The sequence below is a fragment of the Sparus aurata genome, chromosome 17 (assembly GCF_900880675.1).
Source record: "Sparus aurata chromosome 17, fSpaAur1.1, whole genome shotgun sequence".
Taxonomy (NCBI): domain Eukaryota; kingdom Metazoa; phylum Chordata; class Actinopteri; order Spariformes; family Sparidae; genus Sparus; species Sparus aurata.
Window position 1 is genome coordinate 36,858,977 of NC_044203.1, and position 21,777 is coordinate 36,880,753.

At 43.0% G+C, this 21,777-nt stretch overlaps 1 protein-coding gene across 2 annotated transcripts in view; it reads right to left on the reverse strand.

The window, feature by feature from the left end:
- Positions 1-21,777, reverse strand: part of LOC115567154 (atrial natriuretic peptide receptor 1-like) — a 77,191-nt gene that overhangs the window by 11,060 nt on the left and 44,354 nt on the right. For both annotated transcript variants that reach the window (XM_030393452.1, XM_030393451.1), the window contains 5 exons: positions 4,693-4,787; positions 3,109-3,244; positions 2,906-2,990; positions 1,066-1,183; positions 904-978 (listed from right to left, as the gene is read on the reverse strand). In XM_030393452.1, the coding sequence (XP_030249312.1) occupies positions 904-978; positions 1,066-1,183; positions 2,906-2,990; positions 3,109-3,244; positions 4,693-4,787 (509 nt within the window). The remainder of the gene's footprint in view (positions 1-903; positions 979-1,065; positions 1,184-2,905; positions 2,991-3,108; positions 3,245-4,692; positions 4,788-21,777) is intronic.

Consider the following 21,777-nt stretch of genomic DNA (forward strand, 5'->3'; position numbering starts at 1 on the left):
ACATGTTGTTTTATTAATAATGATCCAGTTCGACCATCTGCGTCTCTGATCTCAGTCATGATTTAACACGTCTGTTAGTCTCTGTTACTCTCAGCCGGATATAAACTGTCATCACCACAGAAAACAGATTAACAATCATCAGCACAATGATGCAGATGGTGAAGTCATTAACAGTATTTGTGTTCTTCACTGAACCTGCTGATTTTTGCTTTGTTGGTCTGAAATCTGATTAAAAAAATAATAAGCCCATGTGGTGGAAAACAGTTTCAACCAGTGAGTCTCCGCAGCGACTGTGATAAAGAAATATTGCTCTCAGACACGTTTTGAAACGACCGCTCAGACAACATCTGTTGTGGTATTATGTTTGTCAGAAGAAAGTCGCTCATGTTCTTTCAGCTCCGTCGGTCCTTCAGCCGTGCGTTAGATTATAAAACCGATCAGATATTTGATAAAAATGGAGCCACAAATTTTTCACAAGCAGCAGACGTCAATCAACACAACCCACTTCATGTGCAGACAGGATGTCAAAGGACAAAACCTCAGAGACGGAGCACTTACTTGTGTGTGAAACACAAAGGATCAACAGTCTGAAATCTCAATTATCTAAAAACCAAACATTGAAAAAAGAAAACATGCAGTTTCCCGACTAAACAGGAAAAAATAATTAGCTTTTCGGCATGAGGAGGTTGAAGGCATCACTTCCTGTCACAGGAACGAGCTTTTCGACAACGCGACCAACTCATGCAAACTAAAGAGGCTTTCAGGGGCCGCATGTAATCTGATTCCAGCTGCGTGAGAGCAGACAACAGGCAGTAATTTACATGAAAATGTGTGTCATCAGACCTCCGGTGCTGCACATTCAGTCGGACTCATCATCAGCATACAGAAGATAAACACACTGACCTTGTAGTATCCAGTCTTTGCAAAAACCTGCAGGTTTCCATCTCCGGTCAACAGGGAGCCGTAGTTAGAGCCTCTCTGCAGACACACACAGGATCAGAGAGAGTGTGTGTGTGTGTGTGTGTGTGTGTGTGTGTGTGTGTGTGTGTGTGTGTGTGTACTCACCAGCGACAGTGTGATCCTGCTGCCGCTGCGCAGCACTTTGTCCAGGTTGCTCATCTGGATGTCGTCCCAGCAGATCCTCCACAGCTGAGCCACCAGCTCCTTCTCCAGCTTCATCCTCCTGCAGAGAGACGTCACAATAAAAGCAGCAGAGGCCGAAATATCACGACCACCGAAAAACGTTCAGTCCCTTTTCCATAATTCAGCTGGGTATTGTCTCTCATTACACACTTGTTTTTAAATGTATGTATTTATTTAATCATGAAGTCTGTACAGTCTCTGATGCGTTTGAGGAGGGAGCAGCTACTGAGAAGATGAGGTTTGCATCGGAGGAGCGGAGGCTACGGGACGGGGTGTGGTGGTGGAGGAGGTCGGCCTGGTTGTCGAGGGCTTTGTGAGTGAAGAGTGTGATTTTGAAGTGGATCCGTCGTGGGACAGAAGGCCAGTGGAGGTTCTGGAGTAACGGGGGTGATGTGGTCACAGGTGTGGTTATGGATGAGCAGCCGAGCAGCAGAGTTCTGGATATCAGAGTTTGAGAGTCTGCATGTCAAAGTGTTCTTGGCCAAATACTGAACGCCAAACTGCTCCTGATGTGCTGGTCGGCACCTGCATGGCAGCCAACCATCAGTGTATAAATGTATAAAGTACTGGAAGTCTATTTGGATAAAAGTGTCTGCTAAATGTAAATGTAAATGTATTTAAGAGTTTGGACGGTGTTGTCGGTAATCAATAATCAATTCTGGATGTGATGAAGGTGTGGATCGGGGTTTCTGCAGCAGAGAAAGGGAGTGATGGGCGGAGACGGGCTATGTTTGAGGGATCTGGGGGGCCAAATGATGACGTGTCCGATTTGTCACAGTTCGGTCGGAGGAAGTTAGATTGAATCCAGGATTTTAACTCAGTGAGGCGGTTGTTGAGTGTGGAGTGAGTGTCAGCGGTGATGTGGATTTGGACTTGTAACCATGACAGTGAGGACCGGTGGAGGAGGTGCAGTTGTTGATATGGATGAACTGCTGTCTGTTTGTGAGATATGATTTGAACCAGGAGAGGGCGGTGTCGGTGATGTTGAGGGAGGATTCAAGGCTGGAGAGACGAATGGAGTGGTTGATGGTGTCATGAGCTGCCGTGTGGTCCGGGAGGAAGAGGACGCTGAAGTGACCGGAGTCTGCAGAGAGGAGGAGGCTCGTTAGTGACTTTAAGGAAGGCTGTTTCTGTGCTATGTGGAGAACGGAAGCTGGACTGAAAAGGTTCAAACAGGTCGGTGGAGGTGAGGTGGGCTTTAAGGGAGGTTTGAGACAGGATAGAAATGTGTCATGATGTCAGGGATGAGTCCAGGAGCTGAGGGAGGAGATTATTATTGTGATGAGGAAGGAGATGGCTGGAAGATAGTTCTCGACCAGGTGGGACGGGACGGGATCCAGGTGACATGATGGTGGACAGGTCCCTTGGAGACACAGGGAGGTGGTGAAGGAGTGGAGGGGTGGACAGGCTGCTGTAGAAACTGTCTTGAAAGGAAGGAGTTGTATTTATCTGTTGTGGAGGAGTTGGAGGTTGTTGTCAATCGGTGTGAGAAGTTTGTTTATGGTGGAGGAAGGAGCTTTAGGGTTGGTGGAGCAAAAGTGAATCAGTCTTTCAAACTGATGTTTGTGGGATTTCATTTGACAGGAGTGAACCAGGGAGCAGAGTGAGTGAATGAGACTGCAGTTTCTAATTTGCCATCTGTGAATATTATCTTGATGAACCAAACCTGGAACTATCATAAACTTGTGTTCATTGTGGAGGAAACCAGAGCAATGCAACATCATCCCTACATCAGTCTGTTGGGTTCAGAGAGTTTAATCACCTGTAGATGAAGATGGTGATGGTGAGCGTCATCGTGAAGATGAAGAAGAGGACGATGGAGACCATCTGGTGGATGGTGATCGTCTCTGTCGGAGAGAGAAGATATTTATTAACCTTTTCTGAGACAACATGAATTAAGTACCAACTATGAATTATCTTAACACAGTGTGTGAGTCTGTGAACTGATCCTGAGTTGTCACTGACTTGCGAGGCAGATGGGATTGTCGTTCTTGAAGCCACAGACGGGAACATCCGGAGGACGGACTCCGCCCAGCCAGTGCAGTGCGGTTCCAGGTATGGCGGTCAGCTGCTCCTCTGAACTGTTGTACACCAAAACTATCTGGAATAAATCCACAAACACATTAAAGATGATTAATACACTGCAAATATATCATCACCAAGTCAAACCGCGTGAGCATGACGGTGATGCAGAGCAGTGATTATCTTTGTCCACCGTTTTGTACCCTGATGACCCTCAAGGTGCAAACCAGTCGAGTTTTGAATAAAAGGCTTTTGAATTAATTCAAGTGTTTTTGTTCCTGCACCACAGAAGAACCTGAAGGTGGTTTTCTGCTCTCGTGTGCCGACACGTTTCATCAACAGCATCGCTGTTTATCTTGAGTTTGTTGATATAAAGAATCCTCGAACCAACCACCACATTTTTAAAAAGTTTGAGTCTGCTATAAATATTATATTATATTATAACTGTATTTCAACTGTCAGACACAGTGAAAGAGTCATTTTACACCAGCAGTATTATGACGTCTTCATGAGTTTAACCGGCGCTACACTTCAGATGGTTGGACAGTTCCCAGAGGATTCACAGGACTGCAGCGAGACGACAGGACGGATTCAACCGTCACACTGAGACCCTGAGAAACTATCAGGACGTGTGATCGAGGTTGATGAACAGACAGAGAGGTGTGATGGTGGAACAGAGCGAGAGGAGGCAAGAGATCAATTCAATCTGAAGAAAAAGAAGGGAACGTTTAGGAGAACAGGGTTCTGTCACGTTTAAGCCGTCAGTAACTTACAGACAGACGTGGCAAACACATCCTGTCCTCCAGGAGACGTTCAGAAACTTGTGTAGAAACAGACTCTGGTAAAAGTAGAAGTACTGGTTCAGCTTGTTTACTCCAGTAAAGTAATAGATTACAGGCTCTGACATGTACTCAGAGTATCAGAGTAAAAAGTCTCCCTCTGAAGGACATTTGTGGTCAAAGCTAACTGAAGCTCACGTCATATTAACAGAATTCAAAGACTATTAAAGTTAAAGGTAGAATCAGTAGGATTTGTCCCAGCTGTTCCTGAACGCACCACAAAGACAGTTGATTGTTGAGTCTCATTCCCAGGACGTCAAATAGACACATGTTGGGTTGGTAAAGCGTCCCGAGCAGCAACAAAGAGAGAAAATCAGAAACTCTCTGCAGATACGAGACACTAACACGCCTTTTCTCCACATTCCAGTCTCCCTCTCTGTCTGTTTACGCCTTCTTACGGCTTTTACGTCTTTGTCTCGTCTCGCTGCGTCTGCCGTGCGTGATGTGCTCTGATTGGTCCACATCAGTCTGCTGATGCTGGGAAATAACAAGAATCCAGAATTCACCTCAGATGCATCAAACTAAAGTAACGAGGCTGTTCTGAAGCTGTGAGGAGGAGAAAGTTCACATGTAGAGAGGAGAAGTCACACAGATACTCAGAGTACTCATACTCATCTACAGTAACTAAGTATTTGTGTGTGTGTGTGTGTGTGTGTGTGTGTGTGTGTGTGTGTGTGTGTGTGCTGACCTGGAAGGCGCTGGTGTTGGTGTCGATCATGTCCCACAGAGCGAAGTTCGTCTCTCTGTCTCCGCTCTCGTCCAGGTGAACCGTCCCAGTTACACCTGAGCAACATGAACAGAGACACACGTTTAAGCATTCATCCAGAACTTGTTTTACTTACAAATTAATAAAGTAAATAAAGTACGTTCAAACAGAGAGAGGTGGAACGTCTTCAAGAAACTGGAACACGTCCAGCTGACTACGATACAGCAAGAATTCAAGTTCAGCGATATAGTTCAGGCCTCTACTTGGAAATTAGACCATAATTAACATGATTTCTGGATGAATTAAATTAAAGACTTCTTTCTCAGTTATACTTTTTTACATGCTGTCTGGTAACAATCAAACACATGTTTTTTAACCAGTTAAGATATCTTTAAACGTATAATATGTCATGCCTGCTGCTCGGGGGGCGTTGCTCGCTAACGTTAGCTTCTGACCAGCATACAGTAAAGTACTAAACTCACGTCACTGTAGATGTAAACACCTTTAAACCACCGCTGCTGATGAGAATGTATCTGATGTAACTCAGGTTCAAACGCTCACAGATGAGATTGTGGCAGGAAGTGCATCATCGCATTTCCTCCCCAGAGGTAAGGGGAGGGGTTTAGAGGAAAATGAAGAACACCTGGGAGCTGGGGGAGGGTAATGCCAGTTACACCAAGACAGCATGGAGGAGATCAGGAGGAAGCGAGGCGGAATAGGAGAAAACACCACACAGAGTCTGTGAAGGACCAAAGCAACCCGAGTGTGTGCGAGGGCAGGTGGATGTCTTGAGGCGCGGCACTTGGAAGCTAAAACCGGTCTGGGCTGAAAACTACTGCAGATAAGTGGTCGCTGCCTGTTGCTCTCCAGACTTCTTCCTCCCTCCTAAGTCACTGTCTTCACCTTCTCTCAGGGAAAAGGCAAAGCTACCAAACCCCTCACCCTGTTCCCTGTCTCCATCAACCCCCCATATACACTTACATACGCATCACACACACTCTCACATACATTCTGGATGACCAGAACGAACTAAACTTACTTAAACTCCTTCTGCAACCATTCACTTGTGAGTTTTTATGGTGAATGTGATCTTTGTTCTTTTATATCAACTGTGGACTTTGGGACTTATATATTTTGCTCTCATTGGATATTGCCATTTTAAAATTTGTTGATTTATTGCTTGGTGGACCTTCTTATTTCCTGAATTGATTTAAGTGTGTTGATTCTTGGTTTGTTTGTGCCTGATCATTAATTGATTAACACTTCTTTTTCAGACGCTATGGTGATGAGTGTTTTATTTGTTGTATCTATGTTTTGTAGCTAGGGCTGTAGGCTAGCGGGATTCTGACGCTGTTAATTAACAGATACTTTCAGATTTATATATTTGTTTCTTTTCACATTTAAAGAAAAGAACGACAGGTAGAATTTTTCCCCTGTCTGGCGCCCAACTTAAGGGTATCTGTTTCCAGCCCCTACGCTACAAGGTAATGTTTATACGTTTTATTCAAATTAAATTCAGCCTTGCTTGCCGACTTCCCTATCACAGCAATGAATTGTGACGTAATGAAACGCGGTTACATTGAGTAAACTTTCTCTGGTTGTAACGTTGTTGGAAACATCTGAGACGACGTACGTTCACAACTCAACAACAATGCACGATTTATACATTTATCTTTAGAGCAGTTTTTTGTCCAAATACCTCAAAATCGAGTTAATGTACTTTTCACAGTTTCATAGCTACATTTGTGGCTGAACAACAGTCACAGGGGACAGTTTACTGCATTGAGTAATCTAAAATACATTTTCCTGATTACACATACATACTTTCACTGACAGACTTTTATATTCAGAACATTTACTTGTAACTGAGTACTTTTACTGAGTGGTATCAGTACTTGTACTGAGGTGAAGGAGCTGAAGGATCTGTCGAGGGGGGTCGACTTCACCCTCTGATTTGTGGATGGAAAAAATGAAAATAGCCACCAGAGGTTAATTACAGCCAATTAGCAATTAGATGGTTTGCATGTGCAAGTGTGTGGTTGTGTGTTTCCATGGAAACAACAAGGTAATTAGGCATCAACAGAGAGCCGGCAGTGATTGGTCGGACAGATCACACATGAAGAAAACAGCAGTGAAGATGGATGGATAGTTATGTATATAAAATAGATTAATAAAATGCTCACTGACAGCTGGTTTTGTTCTGATGATGTGAAACGGTGATGTCAGGAGGGGGGCGGGGTCAGAGTGTCAGGATAAAGAGGCGGTCGGGTTTCTTTGTGTCGGAGGATGACATTCAGAGACGAGCTTATTGGACGAGGGCGCGTTGAAATGTCAGAGCTGTGAGAGATTATTGACGTCATAAATATACGTTGACCACACACACACACACTCTCACACACACACACACACACTCACTATGATGTTAATGTTGATTGTTGAAGCTTTATGTCTGCCTGCTAGGTGACGCATTGCTGTCCAAGGGTGTGTGTGTGTGTGTGTGTGTGTGTGTGTGTGTGTGTGTGTGTGTGTGTGTGTGTGTGTGTGTGTGTGTGTGTGTGTGTGTGTGTGTGTGTTAGCATTTACAACGTCAGAATAAAATAAATCATTCATCTGGATCGTTGACTTCTGCTTTCACCGGTGAACGAAGCAGGAAGCAACAACTCTGACATTCACTCAGCTGTGCAACACACACACACACACACACAAAGCTGTGCGTGTGGCGTCCGACTGTTGGGGCTGGAAGTGCGTTGTGAGCATGTGGATCAACAAACAGGAATCCTTTTCAGAACAGGTTACGCGTCAACCTACAGTACTTTACTGTACATTAACCAGAAGCTAGCAAGCAACAACATCAACAACCTCTGACTCAACTCCGCACTCAGCAGAGACTCTGGTTCTGGTTCTGGTTCTCTGTAACGTTACGGTCATGGAGTAAAGTCCATTTCCCCTCCAGCTGCAGTCAGCAGTCGACATTACAGAACAGAACCACCCGACGGTGGATGTCAGCTCCGGATGATCAACAGGAGTGAAGAGAAATCACCTTTTTAATCCCACGAGTTACAAAGTCATCTCTGAGTTCTGCTCCCGTTGGATCAGAGCAGAACCTGATGTGGTCGAGCAGCAGCTCCAACCCACAAAACACTCCACAAACATTTGAATTCAGAGACACCAAGCGACACTTTGTGGGTTTAAGTATTCTGTGTAACTGCTGATCAGTGAACGTTGACTCTTGTTTTGACAGAGGACATGAACACTGGTCCGTCCGCTCAGCCCACCTGCTCTACACACACTGTTACTCTTTATACTTCGTCACCGGATTTCTTAGAGGTCGTTAATATAGGTGATGATAAACTGATGGCACAGCCGGTGAGAACGAGCTGAATGTGTACAAGGTTAAAATCGCTGAGTTTGGTGGAAGGATCAAAAAACACTGTGGACAGCGGACCGTCGTGAATGCAGCTGCAGAAAAATCCAACACGGTGGTTTAGAGTTTCTGTCTGCTGCTGCAGTTATCAGGTCTTGTGAGCAGACTCACTTTGGACCTGACGGCTGTTGAAGACAGAACTAAACAATCATGAACTATCTTTTGTTGTCTGGCTGATCTTTGAGCCGCTGCTGATTCAATCCCACTGACTTTACTCACCAAATCTAACACGACTGAACTCCCGTTCCCTGTGGTCCTTTTGACTTCTACAGATAATTGGACAGAATCGAGCCGCCTGTCAGAGGCGGTCGTATAGAAGCTGTGCTTTCATAGCGGGTCGGTTCATACAGACGGGTCTCAGCGAGGGAGACGGAACAATCGAAGCAGCTGCGAGAACATAAGAAGCCGTGATGAAAATTGGCTTCTGGCTGCGCTGGAGGAACAAATCATGGGAACATGATAATGGGTTTTCTAATTGCACTTCATCATGAGTAGAAGTCCTCTCATCAGAACATGTTGTTGGGTTCAGTGTGCTGGCTGCAGGTGTATGACTCAGTCAGGTTGTGACGGCGTGAAGTTTTGTAACGAGCTAAATTAGTCATTTGTAGATGAATTGCAGGCAGCTGAGAAGGATTCCTCTACGTACTCAGAGCAATCAGTGAACTTACAATCTTCCTCCAGCTGGCTGATGGTCCACACGTCCTTCAAGATCATCAAACTTTATTCATAAAGCAGCTTTCAAACAATCCAAAGTCATCAGTACTTGGTACTAAAGGTTCTGTGACGTCCAGGCCACACTATCTAAAGTACAGTTAACAAGAGAAGTCAATGAACTCGGTGTCACCAGGAGACATGGCCACAGAGAGCTGAGTGTCATCGACATATCTGTGGACGGAGACGCCTCCTGACGACTCTGTGCAGTCGGCAGCATGTCCACGTTAATAAGTCCTAAAATAGATCCCTTCAGAACCCAACAGGCAAACTCACAGTCATTTGAGAAATGGTTGCCCATGGATACAAAAAATGTCTCCCACAAAGATATGAGTCAAAACTATTTAAAACAGTTTCAGACAGGCTGACATGCTGAGGGAATCGATATAAATGAATCTGGTGGACCACAGCACCAGAACTGACAGGAGAACAGGGAGTGAGGAGGCCCGGGACAGCGATGACTTGTTTTCCCTCCGGGGTCGGTGGGAATAACTGTGCTGACATCATCAGGCTACTTCCTCCTTCTGCTTCTGAACATCAACAATCATAATTCACGTGTCCGGCCGTCACGGTTCACGATACATTTAAACGTAAGTCGATTAAAACACCTGTCATTTTTCTCTCAAGAGCAAAATCTGAGCGGCGCTGAACCTGATGAATTCAACAACAGATCTGTGGTAATATTCCCGATCCATCAGACATGGTGAGAAGTGGCTGTCCATTAGTTAATGGAGCGGAAACGGCAGAGAGAGAAAGATGTAATCTGATCTCCCTCTCGCTCCTATTCATGGTTTCTACAGTGAGCCGGCCTCCTTCCTCCGTGTCCTATTTGTCAGGGATATTATCTCTGATCAAATCTCATTCTCCCCTGCTGCTGCTGCTGCTGCTGCCGCCCGTCTCTCACCTTATATATAATATTGTAGAGGTTTGTAGCCTAGTAACCTTATAATGAATCTGCATTATTGCTGATTAGTGTGATTAGTGCTCGTAGTACTTTCACAGAACAATGTGAACATTTTGAACTCTTTGTTACCACGACTGAATAAACAAACCTTATTATAACTCTTATCTTTAAAGGGCCTTATTTTCCTCTGAGAACAGCTTGTTTATTCACCAGGGGAAAATGTTTGTACTATGACCTCATTAGTATTGTAAATATTATAATTGTGGCTTTGAATAAATTAAACTCAATGATCAGTGTTGAGCACTGAGCCGATGGGTTTAAGATTCTTTCTGTGCATTAATGTAACGACAGAACGGACCCAGCACACGCCTCATGTTATTCTATTCTAAAATAAATGTCCTATTGATCAATAAATAATTAGTGAGGTTGAATACACAGAGAAGCTGCAGCTCTGGAGGCCCAGTGCATGAGAATGGTGCATTCAAGTGCCCCTCATAAAACCACAAAGGATTTCTAAAACATGAAAGATTTGTTTATTTTTCTTTTTATAAAGGTATCCTGGATACAGAAGCACATTTTCTGGTCAGCTGCACTTTTTTAAATCACAATTGCAGCTGATCTTTAAAATAACCTCATGATTTTATAACGTATAGCCTTTAATGTGTTGCTGCAGAAGCAGGATGTCGCCTCTCCAGCAATGAAGATTAAAGCTCATAGATCATTGTGATCTGCAGGCAGCAGAGGTTTCTCTGTATTATGTGTTTGGTTGTTGGATCACGAGATAATATTTGGGTAAACTACAGCACAACCTTTAGTGAGAAACTCCACAGAAACCCTTTCAAATCTTCATTAATGTATCCAGTTTATAGAATAATCTCATTTTATGTCTCTTTCGAGAGTTTTCAGGTCGTCCTCTCTCAGTTTGAACCCTGCTGGGTCGGTTTAAATAGAATTTGCTTCACTTTGTGCTTCAGGTCTGTTTTTGAGGAGCCTGTTTCGGTCCTTAAGCCAAATCCTGTTGCCTAGTTACCAGAATCACCTCATCCTGCCCGCTGCTTATAAATCAGAGATTAGAAAAGGCTGACAAATCTCATTATAACGTCTGTGCTCCTTCATCACACGCAGAGCAGGAAAACAGGTTCATCACACAGCGACAGAGCAGCAGCATGAACACACGCACGATGTGTCACAAACCGCCAATGTGCGTGAGTGATAATAAGAGCGACGGGGCTAATCTACGGCAGCCAGCGGGGGACATAAAGCACAGTGTAATAATGACAGTCTGGCAGCTCTTCTGGTCTCGGCTGTCCTCTCGCCCTCCAGGTGTCAGAAATGCTTCTTTCATGTCAGGAAAATTACATTTTTGAAGCTGCTTTCAGAGAGACACAGAAAATGCTTTCAGATGTTGTTTTAGTGATTCTGGAAACAGCCAGCAGGCGTTCAGCTGAGGGAGGATCAAATAACAGATGCATAAAATGTCTGCACAAAGACCTTTTTTATATTTTGTTGAGCTGCAAACTCACATTATCCTAAATGTTTCCAACAATATTCAAACCAGAGAAATCCACAAGTTTACTCAATGTAATGTTTAATTTGGTCCTTTGTCGTTATAGACGTGCAGTCTGTAGTCCTGAAACACGGAAATCAGGTAGCATGTTAGCACGTTAGCAAGTTAGCACTTCCTGTCCCCTCGTCTTAAAGTCTGTGGGTGTGTTGAATGTGTTTTCAGTTAAATTTGTGTAATAATGCTGAACACATTTTGTTCTCCAACATAAATCATCATTAATGTCCCACAGTTTAATCATGAAGCTCTTCATGTGTTAGAAACAGTTAGCGGTTGCTAACGAGTGTCTGAATGAGACTACAGAGGTTGTCGGGGACATTAAACGTCCTTACAGGCCACTTTAGTTACACACTGTTCTAACTCTGACTTTACAACTTGTACATTGATCAGTTTATAGAAAACCTGGATAGTAATTGTGCAGTAAGACTCTTAGTGGTGGTGACGTTTCAGTCATGTGACCGTGATGTCGTCTGTTTGTAGCCTAGCATTAGCTTCTTACTGCTACACAGTTAATTTAGCTTCATACATCACAGAGTGGAGTTCATCTGTGGAGATTATCTGGATCAACAGAACCTGGACGGATCAGAACCTTCAGATTATTTTCTGTAATAATCCAGAATTGACATTTGAGATTTTACAGATCAAACGTATCAGGACTCACTTTTGTTGAAGCCAGAGACTAACTTGATTGGTCGGCACAATTTTAACGTTTATCTTAAATACCTTTTACCTTATTATTGTTTTTATGTCGAAAACTATACAGTGACTTTGAGTTAGTAAAAAAGTTAGAAAAGAAAGAAGAATCTCAGGATATCTTACTTTAACTCTGCAGGTTTTCTGCAGCAGTGAGGTTTTAAAAATCTTTCATCATCATTGAATCTTTCTGAGAGTCTGTCCATGCAGATTATACAGAACCTGGCAGGATCATGAACTTGTGTTTGACACAGATTATTTTCCGTAATAATCCATTAAATAATAAATAGTTGGAACCATATTTGTGTTTTCTAGCTTCAGAAACATTTACAAAGAAGCTGCATGAAGCTGAACTGAGTGTATCAGGCCACAGCAGAGCCCAGATGACACGGAGAGGCTGCAGTGATGCTGATATAAAGGCCACACACTGATGGATATCCACAGCAGAGTAAAGAGAGACAGGCAGAGGAGCAGAGGGGCAAAAACAAGGACGAGGCAGGAGGCTCTGGTTTCACAAGATTAGATTTCCAGGGCTATTTTTGGGGGGTCTCCTCTCCCCTCCGTCTTCTGACAGTGAGAGAGGAGGGGTCGGGTCTCCTTCAATAACACGAGGAGATAAATGAGATGAGACAATATAAATGACGGAGACGAGGAGGACGCTGGTGTGAGTGACTGACAGGAATCAGACGGAGACAGACGAGATGATGGAGACAGAACATGAAGGACAATAACTGAAAGGCTGGCAGAGGGTTGATCTGCTCTCTGATTATATTCAGACCGTCAAAGACAAAGTGAAGGAAACTCTGACAAGTTAAATCAGTTCAGTCACACCAAAACTAATTAACCTGATCAAACTAATTGCAGTTTCAATTCTAGTTTAATGTTGTGACAGCGCTGTGAATGTGTTCTGACAGAGGTTTAATGAAATGAAGTACAAATATGTAAATAAATGTCTCAGGTATTTTTACTTTACTCGAGTATCTCTGTGACTTTCCCTCTCTAGATCTGAACACAAACATCTGGACTTTCTCCTCCACACATCAAAACAGGCTCATTACTTTAGTTTGATGCATATGAGGTGAATTATGGATTATTGTTATTTGGCGCCATCGCACAACACTAAGCTCCGCCAACTTGGGATACCATCAGCCATCAGTGTTTAATGGTTCTGTTTCTCTTTTTCTCTGCACGTGTAGAAACAATTTAAATTAGTATTTGTGTTTGTGCTGCAGAGACAGCCAGGTTTGATACGAGGGCCATCTTTCTACTAGATCTATAAAATAAATCCTCGTACCATGAATAAACTGCACATGTGATGCAGCTTAATGTGAGGACATTAAGTTATTTTTGTTTATCCCTGGTCCACACCTGTTATTTAAATGATTGTTTCATTTTACACATTACTATATTAATGCCGGCAATAACCCGCTCGATGTTTAATGTAATGGCAACTCTTATTGTGAAAGACAATGTTAATGTAGGGGGAACGAAAGTAAAGCGGAACCAAAGTGCAGGTGTCGGTGCCCCGCGGTGCCCAAGGTGAGCGACCCCTCCCTCTTCCCTCAGACCGCGATCACTCTTTAATTCACTGATTCCGTTATTCTGTTTTCCAGGTCGGTACACGGTAAAACATACAAAGACTGTTTCCTCCTAAAGTGTGTAGTGGTGTACTGTAGCTGTAATGAGTCAGCTGGCGGATTGTTAATGTTTATCACCGAGTTGAAGAGCCGCGTTGATAACCGCGAAATGCTAGCTTCAGGAAACAATGGCGCTAACGGTCATTTAGCGCGTGTGTATTGAGACCGTGTAAGCTGATTCTGTGTGCTGAGGTCCTCACTCCCTGGCTGCCTTTATTTCGGTTTTTGACATATCCTGACATGTATTGAATGGTTGTTGATGTTAAAGGAAGGGGCGTCTGTTGTTAACAACTTAGAGAGTTACTCCTGAAGTTTAGCAGAAGCAGTTATTTGTCCGGTCTGTGTTTGAAAAATTATCATAAGCTAAACTGTTCTCCCTATGTGTCTATTGTGTTTCATGTTTTAAGCCAAATGTCATTTCAGTATTGATTTAAAACCAAAGAGTGGTTATGATTTACATTGTTGCACTGATTTAATGGTGGATTTATTGTGTTAAAAACAAGTACATCTATATGAGGTAAAAGCATGGTCTATTTGATGGACATGATTGCACTTAAAGGGACCGTGTGTAATATATGAAGTATTTAGCGCCATCTAGCTGTGAGGTTCTACATTGCAACACTCCTTTGCTCACCCCTCCCGTTCTGAAGACGTTGGAGACGTTCCGGAGGCTACGGTGGCCCTGACGGACAAGAAACTCATTTTCAAAATATGGACTCTTTCCCAACAGTGTCGAGTATTTCTACTGATTCAAGTAATGAGGTAAAGATGTAGTTAGTTATTGTTAATGTTAGTGACGAGCGCTTTCGCTGAGCTCCCTCTCAGTTCCGCAGTCAAGCTAGCTCTGAGCGAAAACATGTTTAGCCTCACTACGTAGTACCACGTAGTGCTCTGTTTCCCTCTCGGCAGTCTGTAGTTTTTTTAAAACCGGAAAGACTTGGCGGCCTCCATAGAGCTTACCCGTGCTGTGTATATTCAGACAGGTAATTCTTCACTCAGGAGGATAAGTCAGATTGTTGGCAGAGGTAATTGTACACCAATGAGGACTTACTTATGAATGAAGACGTTGATTTGAGTTAATAAATTACTTAATTTGTTACACACTGTCCCTTTTAAAAGAGTGATGTTTATTTTCATAAATACATGATGATTTCTGTGAATGTGTGAGAGATGTTGCCCACCGATGTGTGGAAAGAAGAGACAACTGTATTGATGTGTTTAAACGTAAACTAACAAATGTACATTGAAACTGAAACAGGATTTCACTGGGGAATGTTTATTGTTTTATACGATGATTTTGGAAATAAAACAGACCGAGATTCGGGGAAGAAGATGGCGGTTCACTCTTTCATTCACTCATTCCATAATTCTGTTTTCCAGGATTTCGTCCAGGAGAGTGAGAGCAGTGGATCCCGACAAAATTCATTTGTTACTCCAGTTAATCACATTTGAAACTCGTAACACACACATAACAGACCTCAGGAACAGTTTTTAAAGATAGCTAGTCACGAACTGCAGGGATACAATCTGAGAACTACAGACTTGTTCATTAACGCTGCATTAAGGACTCATTAAGCATTTCTCTCCACGTCTGACGGTGAATTATTTAAGCAAAGAGGTCAAACACAGCGACGGCCGCTGAGACGCTAATGGAGGACGGATGGAGAGAAAAACAAAGAGGTCTGAAGAGGGACAGAAATAAAATGAAGAGCAGGACAAACAAACAGCATTCACCAGCTGACCCTGCGCTCACCGCCAGCGTTTCCATGACGATGAGCGGACGAGAGGCAAAACTAGTTTTTAACGTCCAGCATTCTCAACATGATGTTTACCTGCACAGACAAACCTGGATTCAGTCAGGCCTTTTCACTGTGTGTGCAGCACGTCACCCCACTCATCTCTCATCATTCGTATTCAAATACATTATATTTCTTATTCATCTTATCAAGTGCAGTCAGTGACAGAAATGTGACCTACAAGCTTACATAAAGGTCCAGTGTGCAGATTCTAGAGTGCTCTACAGGCAGAATAATGTTCTTTGCTTTGTTTTAATTTGTGTGTATTCACCTGAAACTAAGACTCGCTTCGTCACCTCAGACTGACCCTTTATATCTACGGAGGGAACACGTCCTCTTTGAGTCCGCCATGTTACACCATCATGTTTGTGCGGTAGCCCGGGATTGACAAACCAAAACTGAATCTAGAGAAAGGCCTTTTGTAATTTCAGCAACACTTGAACTCTCCTACTTGACTGGAAGATGAAGGTTGTTCAGTTGGTTGCAATCTGACTCTTCATGCCAGATGCCACTAAATCTCTACTGTGGTCCTCGTCGCTTTCATTACTAGAACAACCTTTATTGATCTGAAGGACAATCACAGAGAGAGTGAGGGCAGACGTGATTAAAATCTTTCAATCTTCTATCTGGTATATCAGAGACCAAGCACCGTCCAAAGAGTGAATAAATATCATTTAAATGTCTTTAAATTTGGATGTTTTAACAAATAAAGCAGTAGATCTAAACATGTAGAGTAGAGGAGAGGTCATAGGGTAATTAACTCAGAGGGGTTCAACCTCTGGGGAGCAGGAGGTGCTGACATGTTTTGTCATGATTGAAGAAATGTGAATTATTTTTATTTGTTAGTTTAAAACAGACTGCAGTCATGTCATCCACACTTTTCAGCATTTCTCTTCCCTTAAATTTAGCACTAGCTAACGTTGCTAGCAAATTAGCCACAAGATGCCACAGTCGACTGCCCAGTAACACTGACTCAACACCAGCAAATTCAAATATTTAGTGTCTAAATATAATATATAAGTGTCTATGGGGAACTATATTGAGGTTATCCGCCTATTTGGATCAAAGTGGTACGACACCAGCGCCTCCTGCAAAGACCTTTTTCTAATTGTGCCGGTGGTGCGTGGATTTGTTTTGGAAGCAAAGAGACGGAGGATGGATCGCGATAAGATAACGTATTTATATGTGTCACTATCAGATTTCTTTACTCCCCAATTTTCGTCCCAAAAACTGCATATCTGTTGCGCTCTAGAAAATATTTCTTTAATATCGTTTTTAGTCGTGTCTCATCTGACCAAACAAAACAAAACGCACATTTCATCAGTTTTTATATCATCAGATTGATTTTTGTCTCGTCAACAGCTCGACTTAAAGTCAAAGTCAAAGTCAGCTTAATGGTCAATTCTTCACATGTACCAGACATACAAAGGAATCGAAATTATACCTATCACTAAAGTACACGGTTGGGACAGAGGGAGGTCGCTGCGTCTACACGCGCCGCCATTTTCATCTTCTCCAACTCAAGACTTAAAGCTCTTGATGACTATTTCAACAACATTAACACCGTTTATCTCCATCAACTACCTCCGACAGGAGATGTAAAGGTGCATTCATTTGCATTTTATTTCTGATTTTCTAGAAAATGTGTTCAACTTTGTACTTCTTTGTGACGGAAACCTCACAAGCCGAACACAAGACTTATTTTTGTTGCTCAAAATAAATAAAAGGATCTGATTCATGGATGTGAAACGACGTCAATAACACTCGTCTCCCTGCACGAAGCAAACTGAATTATAACTGATGAAAAATGTCACAAATGACTAAAATCCCATCAATCATCATCCTGGCTGTGTGCTGGAATTCACATTCAATGACATCAGCTCTCTCACTGTCAGTCACCAGGTTCCTCGCCCACACCGACGACCCCCTGATGACCTGTGACCCTTCAAAATAAAACACCATGTCAACTCTCCAGCTCACTCGAGCTAAACAGAACAACCAGAACAGCGAGATCCAGAAACAAGAGACAGAAACGCTCAGACAGATCGATCAGAGCTGCTGCTCCTCGGGTCAGGTGACGACGGCTCCTCATTGGCTGAGATGACGAGTGTGTGCGCAGGTAAACGGGTCTGACCTGACAGAGGACGACCGAGGACAGAGAGGACGGACGATCTGTGGGCTTGTGTGTGTTTTAATGTGTGTGTGAGCTTGTCTCGTCCATCAGCTGTGTGGTTTGTGTGTTTTGGAGAGCTTACAACAGAGGAAGTTGGTGGAGTTTCTCGTCATTCATCAACAGGATCTGCAGGCTGGACTCACCTCTGACGCACAGAAACCTCCCTTCATACCCACGAAAACAACCGATATCAGCACCGATCAACAGAACGAGACAGAAAACTTTTACGACTTTCTGGGGGGAAGAGATTTAACGTTAAAGAATTAAACTGGTGTGGTTTGACCTTTCAGAAGTCTGAGACATCAGTACGGATCGCTAAAACTGTCACGCAAACCTGGAAATAATCTGAAAGTTTGAGGATTCAGACAGTCAACAAAAGAGTTAAAGACAAATTGTTCCTCTAAGTAAAGAGAGAGTAAATGAGAATCCAATCAGCAGTCGTCCTGCCAAAAGACGAGCAGAAGTCTCTAAACTACTTCTCACAAAACAAACACTGTTTTTCACATTTGTATGCAGCATACGTTTCCCACGTTGACATTTATGGACAAAAAAGGAGCAAATCACTTTAAACTGAATTTATGTCTCCATCAGTAAACTTCTATATCTCAGTTCTGGTTGTCCGAGATACAAAATCCACAACAAAACACACGTCTGACAGCGTTAATGGTCTGAATACAACCTTGATGTTGGGATGGTGGAATAACAGCAACGCGAGGCGACACCACCGTGAGAGACGTGAAACCACTGCATGTTTTTAAGGAGACATCAAGATGCGTTCCAGTCTCGTTTGTGGCGACAGAACCAGGTGTTATAAACCAAGAAAAGATTTCTATTGACCCAAACCAACCAGACCGCAAGCACAGCGTTGTCACAAGATAAAATGGAAAACTGAACCTAAAGAATCGACATATCCGTGCATTGAAACGTACATTACAAACATTCGTCAAAAGCTCTACAGTACTTCTATTCAGTTCTGATGGGCTGAGGTACCACAACAAACTCAGCTCTGACAGCGTTAACAGTGAGAGTAAAACTAAACACACTCGGAGCAGCAGAAGGAGGAGCTTCCTGTCCTCAAACAACGCCACGTGCCGCCCACCTGCTTCTTATTAATAGACTCTTGAATGCAGCGCGGCATCGGGACAAAGTGGAAACAATCCCTGTGACATCTCCTCCTGCAGAAAACGGAAATGTGCTTCCAGGGGAGCCGGAGGCAGAGAGCTGAACTGATGTGTGGTTTCTAATGCCAGCAGGGACGAGACGAGACGAGAAGGCAGAGCGCTGGCATTTTACACTTTCCCCGTCTGTTTCCTCTCCAGGATCCTGAAGAGAAGCAGACGGGAAACATCTGCTTTTCCCCTCAGAAGCCAAAAGAACCTGATGTGTCTTGATTTTCCAGTCTCAGTGATGTGAAGAAGAAGAAGCAGCCGACATTAATTACAATTACATGTTTGTACTCTTAACCTCTCAATGTCATGCAGGCAGTCTGTTTCAACTGCTCCAACCAGTGAACCAGTAACACAACATCACCAGACTCCATTACAAATGCAGTGATTTTAAGAGTTGTTGAGTTAAAACAAACTTATAACGTAGTGAAACTGTGTCCTCTGACAGATTGAAACTCATTTTGTCCTTGTTGTAAATTCAGCATTAAATGTATACATGAAGCCAACTATTAACCACAATTTCACCAGACTCCTTCACAAATCATCTAATTTTAGGAGTTGTTGTGTAGCGTAAATTCAGCATTAAATCTTTCAGCTGAAGTTGTTTGTCTCCTTGTAAAAAGTGTCAGTTTGTGGCAGCATGTCTGTACCAGCCTGTCTGCTTCTGTGTCTAAAGTGCTAAAGTCTTACCTGCCAACATTGATCAGCTGTTTGAACACACTGTTTACACTGATGTCACCATTTACACTCCATTTATGAAAGAAGAAACATGTTATTGATCTAAACATGTCACATGTTACAAAGACACTAAACAGTAACAATATAGGCTACTTCTTTGTCCCCGTGGAGAAAGTCCCCAGACTCCCTTAACAAATGTGTCAGTTTAGTGAGTTGTTGAGTTGGAGACACTTTATAAACTCTGTGAAACTCTGTCTCTGACTCATTCTGCATTATTTGGACCTTCTTGTGAAATCCGCAGAAGTTCTACATGATCTTCTTTCTGTCTTTGTGTAAAAATCAAAGTACTTGTTTATTCCAGTGATGGACGAGTTTATTGGATATAAAACAGGGACGTGAGATCTGATCACAAGTGATTACTCAGACGCAGATTAATGTCAGGTGTGAACGGACCGAGAGCTGAACGCTGTGACCGGTTCACTCGTGTCGGACATTAACACCAAATGTGAACAGCCTCACAGTTCCATTGTAGGCAGCGTTGTGTTAGTGTGTCGCTCTCGTCATCGTGCTGGGTTACTTACAGTTTCTTAGCTCAGCTTCCTGAGGCTGAACGCAGCTCAGGTACCAACATGATGCGGAGATGAAAACCCCTTTAAACCCGACTACAGGATGTGAGAGTTGATCTGACTGACAGGACACTTTTCTCTGCTGGGTGAGATGATCTGAGGTCATCTGGACGACACACAACCCGACAGACACACAACTGTACTGTGAATCTCTCTCGAGTGTCCACCGCTGTCTCCTAACTGTAAGACTGTTTTTAGAAAGTGCGACATAAATTAGAAACTAACTTTTGGTGCCATTAAGGGTCGTTTTTTTTATTACTTTTTAAATGGTTCAGCTGAATCTAATCCAGGAGAGAAGAAATATTTGCCTGACAGATGAACGGACAGATGGACTGAGACCGACTCGAAGTCCCTCGTCGAATCATTTCCAAGCAGAACCGTCCAAGAACCTGCCTAAATCTAAAATATGAGCCCAGTTAAAGCCAGATGAGGCCTCCCAGTCTATTCTCAACATGTAAAACACAGATATTCTCATTTCTGCAGTGAATCATAGGATCTCGTTCTGACCGTGCTGTGCTGAGGACGTTCTGTACGAACCAGCCCGGGTCTGTTTGTGTTCCACATTTCAGTCATATAGTGCAAAGAACACTTCCTGTAACGCATTTGTTACTGACTCAGAACTGAGGAAGTTCAGAGGTCACAGCAGACGGATGACACTGTGAAAAGATGGAGGAGAATATCCAGGGAGAGATGGAAGAAGCTTTTCCTCTCTCCTCCACCTTTCTGACCTCATGTATCGCTTTTATAAAGCGCTGCATTGAAAGGTCAAACTAATTGAAGTAAATCATATTGTGAATAATGATGCAGAGCAGAGCAGTGATGTAATTCAGCAGCTGCACAGATTCACTTTCTTTTGGGTGAAATCATCTGGTTTGTGTTTTATGAATCAAAGGGTGATGGATGAATCTTTAATCCAGTTCATCTTTCTTCTCTACCGCGTCAGTATTTCCTCTTACAGCAGAGGTTAAAGGGCAGAGCAGCAAAGATTAACTGATCCTGTCTGAGCTACAAACGATGCATGAATGTCTGCAGAGGTCTTTACTATAACAAGACACAGACGTCCGTATGGGAGATGAGAAATCAGACAGACTCCCAAAATGATTCAGCAATGATGAAAGATTCTTAAAACCTCACTGCTGCAGAAAACCTGCAGAGCTTAAATAACATCGCCGGAGATTCACTGATAATTACATCAAAGGAGTTTAAGATAAAAATTGAAATAGTGCCGACCAATCAAGCTCGTCTCTGGCTTCAACAAAAGTCCTGATTGTGCCTACAAAAGCACAAAAAATCAAGGCAGCTAAAATCCACAGTGACCACTAACTGCTGCGGGTGGATACTTTTACTTTATGTGCTTTGATTGATTAGATTGATTGATTTATTGGTTGCTGTCAGGAACAAAGAGTGGTGTAGGGATGATTTATCTTTTGGTAGCTAACCGGGAAGTTAGCATCGTCTGTTTACGTCTGATCTATAAAATCTGAAATGAAAATTCAGGATTATTACAGAAAATAATCTGAAGGTTCTGATCCGTCCAGGTTCTGTTGATCCTGATAATCTCCACAGATGAACTCCACTCTGTGATGTGTGAAGCTAAATTAACTGTGTAGCAGTAAGAAGCTAATGCTAGGCTACAAACAGACGACATCACGGTCACATGACTGAAACGTCACCACCACTAAGAGTCTTACTGCA